At 46.4% G+C, this 10,245-nt stretch overlaps 1 protein-coding gene and 1 pseudogene across 1 annotated transcript in view; both read right to left on the reverse strand.

Annotated features, from left to right (window-relative positions):
- Positions 1 to 2,575, reverse strand: part of LOC119295216 (protein NRT1/ PTR FAMILY 4.3-like) — a 4,470-nt gene extending 1,895 nt beyond the window's left edge. Inside the window, exons 1-3 of the mRNA XM_037573580.1 lie at positions 2,425 to 2,575; positions 2,094 to 2,311; positions 1,225 to 1,671 (exon numbers count right to left, since the gene is read on the reverse strand). Of these exons, the coding sequence (XP_037429477.1) occupies positions 1,225 to 1,671; positions 2,094 to 2,311; positions 2,425 to 2,575 (816 nt within the window). The remainder of the gene's footprint in view (positions 1 to 1,224; positions 1,672 to 2,093; positions 2,312 to 2,424) is intronic.
- Positions 2,576 to 7,600: 5,025 nt separating this feature from the next.
- Positions 7,601 to 7,739, reverse strand: LOC119296523 (annotated as a pseudogene).
- Positions 7,740 to 10,245: the final 2,506 nt, after the last annotated feature.

The raw sequence follows: 10,245 nt of genomic DNA on the forward strand, positions 1-10,245 counted from the left end.
TGGAAAATCCATCCTACCCCCTAGTGAGAATAAGAATATGAGCTTAAGGAGAAAATGTAACTTGCAAATGATTGATTGTAAGTAAATGTTGGTTCCAAAAAATAAGAAAGCTAGGTAGGTGGTGTCCCATTTGGGCATGCATGTCACTGATGTCACATACCTCCATGATTGATGCATCACAAGCATAACAGAATGGGCCTACGGTTCTGTGATTAATAATCACATGCACATTCCAACAGGAGATATGCGCGGCTGTTTTTGTGACCCACTCAAAAGAAGGGCCACTAGCCCTTGTCAACTTGTCCCACCAAAAGGGAGAGTATGTGACAAATATATTTACCACCACATCTATGGAGTTTTACGTTATTTAGAATATCAAATTTGTGATAATTTCTTGAGATGGATCCACTTTTACCAAATAGATGAGTTTTTGTGTGCTTTATGGGATCTTGATTAACAACCCATTTGTGTGTGCGCCAGACTGATAATAAGCAAAATATTTCATTTCAGATGTAGCATATCTTACTGAACAAATTGCTTTTCTGTAAATAATTTTTCTTTGTTAATTTCATAGAAAACCTTTTTGTTGTGTGCCTTTCGGGTCAAGGTTTTGTAGATTAAATATCACTGGCCGGCGGTTCTTTACACCTAAAGCAGCATATCAGACCAGATTCAGCAGGAGTGCTTTCTAAACAAGGAATCATGATGATGATACGTACATGGTCAAGCTTTTCTTGTTTAAACATGTTGGATACACACACATGCCTATTCACCCAAATATTTCCCACAATTATAGTATGCCTAAGTACATATTATATACCTGTAGCTAGTGCACATACGTATTGCTAGGGCCGTTGGCCGTTGTGGAGTCTAAATAAATCCCAGTCAGACCCTTCTTTGGAAAATATTACCTTTTTAGGAGGATTCCGATATGAACAAATTTGACTATCTTGGGCAAATTTCTTGCGCTTAAAGATTTGTCGGATTTCTAACATTACCGTAAAATAAATGCCCTGAGTATGCCCGACAATTTGGGTCTGTGCATCCAAGATGCAAAAGGGGGTGCAAAAATGGCCTATTTGTTCGTGATATTTGTGACGAAGGGCAGACATCAGTCCACAGTGTACGTCCACAATTTTTTCCTTTTTTTTGTAAATTAGTGCATTGGTTCGATTAAATTATTTTTCGAACGGCCCACGCACCCTGTTGATACGACGTACGTACCTTTGCTATCGGCGTGCAGATGCTGCCCTGCGGTGGCTTGTTCCGGTAGAAGAAAACGCCGGCGACGAGGCTGACAAGGCCGACCGCCATGGCAGCGGCAGAGACCCCGAAACCGACGTCCATCCCGGAGCGTGTCTGCACCCAGACGAGCACGGTGAGCGCCACCATCTCGCCCACGCAGAAGCTGAAGTAGGCCGCGTTGAAGTAGCTGGAGAGCCGCTTCCCGCCATCGACTGCCTCCTCGCCGTCGCGACGGAACTGGTCGGCGCCGTGCGCGATGATATTGGGCTTGAGGCATCCGCTGCCCAGCGCCACCAGGTAGAGCGCGGCGAAGAAGATGCCGGCCTTCACCCCCGCCACCTCCTCGCACTGCTCGGCCGCCTTCATGTCGCACGCCGGCGGGCGCAGCTGCGGCAGGTGCGCCTGCACCGCCAGCAATATAAACCCCTGCAAAATGCCAAAAAAAAAGCTAATCCTCTTTAGGAACCTGGTGGTAGACTGGTAGCCAATAGCCATTGATGCACGAAAGGAAAAAGAGATATAATTTTCAGTTTCCCCCTTTTCGCAAGAGACTGATGTTTTGGCCGGCCGCCCACTGAAGGCGCACTAGACGGCAGTTGCAGCCGGCCATGATTTGCTCCCACAATGGCACCATCTTCTTTCACCTTTACTTGCTTATTATCCTGTCAACATTTTTGTTACATGCCAATCCCGTCTATCTGTCGCCACAATCTTTTCATTTTTCTATCAGTTAAAAGTCGCACGCACTAGGCTTTCCCTGCGTGAATTTTTTCCCGTGCCTTTGATAGTTTTATAGTAGAAAAACAAAAGAAATGATCCATTTTCTTGGTGGTTTTACGATGGCTTACGGAGAGCTCGACGAAGCCGAAGATGAGCATGGTCCAGAAGCTGCCGAGGTAGGAGTCTGAGAGGAAGCCGCCGAGCAGGGAGAGGAGGAACATGGTGCCGATGAAGTTGGTGACGATGTTGGCCGACTTGGACAGCGGGAAGTGCATCTCGTTGAACACGTAGGTGATGAGGTTGTTCCCCACCGCCGCGATCGCCATGATCTCAAACGCCTGGATCCCTACACCAACACGTACCATCCATCATTAACCAAAAATTCAAAGGGCAAGAACAGAGCACATCAACATACATGATGAACCAAGATGTGAGACAGAAGCATGGATGGATGCGCACCTAGGACAAACACAGCAGCCTTCATGCCTCCATGCCTTTGAGGCCTGCAAGGCCTGCCCCTCCAGTCCACAGAGACCTCGGAGGCGGCAGCCATGGGGTTGGAGTTGGAGTCCCCCTTGGGACCTTGTTGCCTCGACGACTCAACATCCATTTCCCCTACAGTTACCTCTCCGGCCCTTCGAAGAATTTATATTCTTTCTCTTCTCTGTTGTTTACTACTGGTACTAGTTTTGTATGCCGAGAGAGTTTGCTGTGGCGTCGTCACTCGCTAGAGCACACTCACTATCAAGCTCCAAAGGGTGTTGCGTGCTCAGATTGTCTTGGTAAATTCTAGGCAACTTGGCCGGTTATTTATAAGCCCCCCGGGAGCGGGGAGCCGACTGTCACGGTGCTGTGCTTACCGGTGAAAATGCGAATAATCATGGACAAGTAGATTATAAACATAATGATTGATTACTGTCACTGCTTGAGGAGACAACCTGATTAAGAATCTGATATGCAATGGAAATGTTTTTCCTTCCACATGGAGGACGCATTTAATTCGATACGAGCTAGAGCTGTGCTTGCCGGTGAAAATGCGAATAATCATCGAGAAGTAGATAAAAACATAATGATTAATTACTGCCACTGCTTGAGGAGACAACCTGATTAAGAATCTGATGTGAAATGGAAATGTTTTCCTTCCACATGGAGGGCGCATTTAATTCGATACGAGCTATGAGTACCGGCGATCTGAAAATATATACCCAAGGCCATTTCTGATGAGGTGAATAAGCATCTTCCTTTTCTCCCTGTCTTCTTTTTACAGTGGAAAATTTCCGACCAACAGATAAAAAACCTAGTGATTGGTCTCCATTTTGTTTGTCACTGCTTGAGGAGACCACCTGATTAGGAATCTGATGTGAAACTAAAGCATTTTCTCCCCATCTGATCAGAGATAAACCAAATGCTGAGAAAGCACCTTCCTTCTTTACTTATCTTTCTTATAATTTTGATCTGGACAGCTGACACAGTGCCTACTGAAAGAAGAGAAAGAAGAGAAGATTGGAAGCGTATACAATCATGCAGGGACGCGTGCGTGTTATATAGAGGGAACAAAGTACAATGGCGCAGGTTGTTGTGTGGCTTGACCCCTCATCCAAGTCTATATAAGATAAGGATCTCCAACTACAACAACCTGCCTAGATTACAACTCACGCACGCACGTTTACACCATCGTGACATATGTCACGCTACACAACTACAACTATATCATTTAACATCCCCCCTCAATCTAAACGTATCAAGGTTGAGATTGTTCTTGAAAGCTTGTAGTTGTCGAACCTGCAATGGTTTTGTAAATCCATCTGCCACTTGATCTCCTGTTGGAATGAATCTGACCTCCAACAATTTCCTAGCAACTCTTTCTCTGACAAAGTGAAAATCAATTTCTATGTGTTTCGTCCTTGCATGAAACACTGGATTGGCAGAGAGATACGTTGCTCCAAGATTATCACACCATAAGTAAGAGGTGTGTGACCTTTTTACTTCTAGTTCATCCAGTAAAGTTTCCATCCACATTACCTCAGCTGTTGCATTAGCTAGAGACTTATACTCAGCTTCAGTGCTAGAACGAGAGACTGTTGCTTGTTTCTTTGCATTCCATGATATAAGATTGGACCCAAAGAAAACAGCAAAACCACCAATAGACCTTCTGTCATCAGGACATCCTGCCCAATCTGCATCAGAGAAGGCACTTACAGTAGTTGAGGGTGACTTACATATTTTGAGTCCTGTACTAGCAGTTCCTTGAACATATCTCAATATCCTTTTTACAGCTGTCCAATGTAGAGAAGTGGGTGAGTGCAAAAATTGACAGACCTTGTTGACTGAGAAAGAGATATCTGGCCGTGTCAAGGTTAAGTACTGGAGTGCACCAACAACACTCCTATATTTAGTTCCTTCCTCTGCACTCAACAATTATCCTTCATGCAACGACAGTTTTTCTGTTGTGGATAAAGGTGTACTGGATGGTTTACAGTCTTTCATACCTACTCGCTTGAGTATATCCTTGGCATATTTTTCTTGAGTCAACAGTATACCATCCTGTATCTTGTTTACTTCAATGCCAAGGAAATAGTGCAATTCTCCCAAGTCTTTGAGAGCAAAGTCATTTTTCAAATTTTTAAGCAAGGCTGAGGTAACTTCTTGAGAGGAACTAGCAACAATTATATCATCTACATAAACAAGCATATAAATGGTAACCTTTCCTTTCTTGAAGAAGAACAAAGAAGTATCTCCCTTTGAAGGTCTGAACCCAAGCTGTTGCAGTTTTGTGCTTAGTCTTGAGTACCAAGCTCTAGGTGCCTGTTTCAGACCATACAATGCTTTGTCTAATCTGCACACATGCTGTGGCTTGGTGGCATTCACAAAACCAGGTGGCTGCTTCATATAGACCTCTTCATCGAGAACGCCGTGTAGAAACGCATTCTGTACATCCAATTGGCGAAGGCTCCAACCTCTAGAGACAGCAATAGACAAAACAAGTCTGATAGTAGCTGCTTTAACAACAGGACTAAACGTGTCCTCGTAATCAATACCATAACGTTGTTTAAAACCTTTATCAACTAATCTAGACTTGTATCTATCTATAGTGCCATCTGAGTTTCTTTTAATTTTGTACACCCACTTGCAGTCTATTACATTTCTTCCTTGTCTAGATGGAACTAAATGCTAGGTTTGATTTTTCATAAGTGCATCATACTCAACTTCCATAGCATGTTTCCAATTTTTATTGCCTAGGGCTTCTGCTAGATCTCGTGGTTCTGTAGCAGTAGCAGCAAAGTTCATAAATCTGAAATTCTTGTCATACCTGGCCGTGCCATCCTTTGGAACCAATGGTTTAAAAACACCTCTTTGTGACCGCGTACTTGGACGTGCAGGAATAGTGGCCGCAGACAATCCTGGTGCTGCAGAGGATCCTGCTCCTCGTACCGGCAGATCCGTCAGAGGATCCCCCTCGGCGGCCGCGTGATCGGGCGTGGGATCGTGCGCCGGATCAGGCTGTCGTGTGGGCGACACACACCCTCGAGACCGCGGGCCAGCGCCATCAATGCGCAGTGGGCCAGGCGCGGGAGATCCAACCGAGGGACGACAACTGGCGCTGGGGACCACGCCACAGTCCGATGCGCCTGACCACCCGGCAGACACGGGCCGCCTGTCGTACACAGAGGGGCTGCCCGTTTGCGGAGGAGGCAGATCCTCCTGGGAGTCTGCGCGCATGATTGGGGCGCCAGATCCTGCGCCGCTGGATCTCTTGGAATCGGCAGCGGCAGGTGAATCCATCTCGTGTCCCGCGCCGGTTCCCTTTGGCGTGATATGGAGCATAAAATCACACAGTGTAACAGCATTTTCTGCATCATTTTTGCTGCCTGTTTCTGCACAAGGACGGTCAGGGTCAGTAACACTATTAATCGCATGATCACCAACACATTCGCCCCCGTGATCAGTAGGATTTAAGAGCTCCGGTGGAAGTAAGAGAATTTCGGCACGCGAAGACGAGCACCCGCATTAGGATGCAAGTCAGAAAAGGGAAAACATGTTTCATCAAAAACTACATCACGAGATATGTAGACTCGTCCAGTAGGAATATCCAGATATTTGTAGCCTTTATGAAGGTTACTATACCCAAGGAAGGCGCATTGTTTGGAACGGAATTGGAGCTTATGTGTGTTATACGGCCGAAGATTAGGCCAGCAAGCACATCCGAAAATACGGAGAGATGAGTAGTTTGGGGTTTCACCAAATAGTTTGGTGAGATGTGTCTCAAGGTTTATGACTCTGCTCGGCATCCTATTGATGAGATAGGTAGCTGTAATGAAGGCTTCATCCCAAAATTTTAAGGGCATGGAAGCTTGAGCAAGTAAAGACAGACCAACTTCAACTATATGACGGTGTTTCCGTTCGGCCGAGCCATTTTGTTGATGGGCATGCGGACAGGAAACGTGGTGAGAAATACCAATTTTTGTGAAGAAGGAGTTCAACTTGACATACTCCCCTCCCCAGTCGGTTTGAAGGGCAAGGATCTTTCGATCAAACTGTCTTTCAACAAGTTTTTGAAAGTCATGAAATTTTTGAAAGACTTCAGACTTATGTTTTATAAGATAGATCCATGTGAACTTACTGAAATCATCAATGAAACTAACATAGTATTTCTTTCTTTCTACGGTTTCAATGGCAGGACCCCAAACATCAGAGAAAATAAGTTCCAAAGGAAATTTTGATTCACTCATAGATTGAGGATAAGGCAGCTGGTGACTTTTGCCCTTTTGGCAGGCGTCACATACAAGTTTATTTTCACTACTACTAGCACACGGGAGTTTATTTTCACTAATGATCTTCCTAACAAGGATGGAAGATGGATGACCAAAACGTCGGTGCCACCAATCCGAAGATGGTTTGGTGACACTTAGCACTTGCTTCTTGACGTTTGTCACGACATGCTTGACAGGATAGAGGCCTCTCCTACCCCTGCCTCGAAGTAGAACCCTCCTCGTTTCCAGATCCTTGACAAGAAAAAAGTGAGGGTGAATTTCAACAAAGGTGTCATTATCAAGGGCAAGTTTGCTTGCTGAGATTAGACTTTTTGTGGCCTCCGGAACATGAAGAACATTGTTGAGATATAGATTACGATCTGGGGTTCAAATAGTTGTGTGACCAATGTGATCAATAGCCATACCTGACCCATTGGCTGCATGAATTTGGTCGTTGCCGGTGTACCTCTCCCGGACGGTGAGCTTCTCCAGATCGCCAGTGATGTGGTCGGTGGCACCACTGTCCATGTACCAGTTGGTGTCCACCCCATACTGCGGTGCAGTCATATCCGCCGAGCGCTCTTCTCCTCCTTGGTAGGCGGAGTCATAGCGCTTCCAGCACTTCCACGCTGGATGACCCACCTTGCCGCAGATCTGGCATGTAGGCTTGGTGGTGGGATTGTTGTTGTAGTTCCCACCCCCACCGCTGCCGCCGCCACGGTTGGGCGGCCTGGAGGAGTTGCCGCGGCCGCGATCACCGCCGCCGCCTTGCCTGCCGCGGCCGCGGTCACCACTGCCGCCGTCGCCGTTTCTGTTGTTGGAGCGCCCACGTCCAACTGCGTTTGCAGACGACTGGGAGGACCCGCCACGAAGATTCATGCGGGTCTCGAAGCTCAGGAGCTGCGAGTACAACTCCGAGACTTTGACTGGCTCGACTCGAGAGCACATGGCTGACACCACGGGGTCGAACTCCTCATCTAGTCCAGCTAGGATGTGGGACACCACGTCCTCTTCATCCACCTTCTTTCCTGAAGCAACGAGTTCATCACAGAGAGTTCTAACCTTACCAACGTACTCAGTGATCGTGGAGTTTCCCTTCTGAAGATTGGCGAGGGCGATCCTGACGTTGACGGTTTGTGATCGGGTTTGCGATTTCAGCATCCCCTGCATAGTATTCCACAGCTCCGCTGCGGTGTGGCAAGTCGCCACTTGGACGGCCATCTCGCGCGGCAGCGTGGTCAGCAGGTACGAGAACACCTGCTGATCGCGTGCATACCACACGCCGAACTCCGGGTTGGGGCCCTGGGACTTGGTCTTCCCATCGGCGCTGGTGACCTCAATGGTCGTGGGCGGCACCTCCTGCTCGACGTCGAGGAACGACGCCATCCGCGCTCCCCGGATGGCCGAGAGCACGGTGGCGCGCCACAGCGGCTCGTTCCCTCTCGTGAGCTTCTCTGTTGCGATGTGTGCAAACGGCGATGAGGGAAAGGAGTTCATGGAGGAGCTTGCCATGGATGAGTTTGAGGTAGGCTCTGATTACCATGAAAGAAGAGAAAATTGGAAGCGTATACAATCATGCAGGGACACGTGCGTGTTATATAGAGGGAACAAAGTACAATGGCGCAGGTTGTTGTGTGGCTTGACCCCTCATCCAAGTCTATACAAGATAAGGATCTCCAACTACAACAACCTGCCTAGATTACAACTCACGCACGCACGTTTACACCATCGTGACATATGTCACGCTACACAACTACAACTATATCATTTAACACCTACTCATCGATTCCTATAAACAGTTTTGCTGTTTGAACTATTTGTGTACTTGTGCTTACTCGTGGAAATGCGAAAAACTGTCAATAAATAAAATAGATGAAAAGCATAATGATTGCTTACCATTTTCTTTGTCGCTGCTTGATGAGACCGCCTGGTTAAGAAGGTTGTGTGAAAAAAGAAGGTGCTTTCTCTTAAAACTGAAGGATGAATCTTCTTCTATACGAGTTTTGAGTAGCCACAATCTGGAAAATGCCATCTCTGATGAGATGATGGAGCATCTTCCTTTTCCCCCCTTTTTACTATCAGTTTAGAACAGCTGCAAAATACTTTGCACTTCTTTTAAAACTCTACTTTGTATCCTTTTCACTCCTTAGTGAATATGCATCACTACTGCAGGGTTAAGCTTGAAAAAAAAAGAGCTGGAAAAATGTTACTTACAAAGGCTGTAACTGTGATTGAGTTCAAGTAGTAAAATCTTGCGGTTGCAGCTGTTAATTTCCTTCAATCTATACTGTTGCTACAATTTCAATAATCGCATCATGTTACTAAAAACAATCACCTGCTGTTGGGAAATTAATACGCTTATTGTATTCTACAAGATGTTGTTGAGGTGATCACATCGAGGAGAGGAGTGACGTTGTTGAGGTGACTCAGGTTGTTGCACCACCAATATCTATGGAGGATTATCTCAATAAGGTTACTCGTGTGATTCCATGCCCTCTGCTTGGATCACGAACGCCCTTGCAGTTGGAGAAAGATGGCACCTCTCTCTCAAAGTGAGGTAGTGGGCGTCTAGAAAAGAAAAACAATGCGTGCAACATCCCAATGGCCAAGCGTGCAGATCATAGGTTGTTAGAGGCTTTCGGTAGTTCTCATAAATGAGGAAAGCAGAGGGTGCTGGCCTCAAAATTAAGGCCTACCTAGACACATAGGCGGTGGCCAGGCTCGGTATGGATGAGCCTTTTTGAGAGTGTGGTGGTTAGATCGGTTGCTCTTGAGCTTCATTTGTTAGTTTTGGGCCTTGACGCTCTTGTGTCCAATTCAGACGGTGTTCCTTGATGTCGTGTGTGTGTGTTCTTCTAGTCCGTACCACCAAGCTCCAGTGTCTTTTTTCTGCTTTTCTTTGGTTTTCACTCATATCCAGGCATTCTGGTTTCGGCCTAGTTTTCCTAATAAACTGGGTCATTTTTTGTATTCTTAATGAAATAGGCAGAGCTCCTGGCTTGCACCGTAAAAAAAAAATCTACAAGATGTGGCTATGGAATGGTGCCACTGCTGCTTGAAGAAGGCATGAGCTGGTAACATAGTGCAGGTCTCTGTTAGATTTAGAGGGCCAGATCTTCCTCTCTGCTTTTGGAGATGAGTGCAATGTGGGGGTGCATTGGCTGGATGCATGGGCCTGGAACCAACACTGGCCATACACACAAACTTTCCAATGGGAAGTGGGCACATCTGTTTAAAATCTATTCCGATCTACCAGCATTGCCCATCATGCAGCTTTCCCACTGATGCTGGACACACACTGTACCGGTTCACTGCACACATATATTCTCAGCCAACAGAGTTCCATTTATTATGCTCCATTGAGCATGGGTTATCCTGATGGCATATGTCCTGACGCAGGTGGTACAGGGCCCCTGAGGTGGAAAGACTGGGCTATCTTAGCTCAGATTGGTACCGGAGCATCACTAGTTCATCTCCCTGGTTCGCTTTTTGTGTCCAAGATACGGTAATAGTTTATTCTTGACATGAG

The sequence above is a fragment of the Triticum dicoccoides genome, chromosome 4B (genome assembly GCF_002162155.2).
Source record: "Triticum dicoccoides isolate Atlit2015 ecotype Zavitan chromosome 4B, WEW_v2.0, whole genome shotgun sequence".
Lineage (NCBI taxonomy): Eukaryota > Viridiplantae > Streptophyta > Magnoliopsida > Poales > Poaceae > Triticum > Triticum dicoccoides.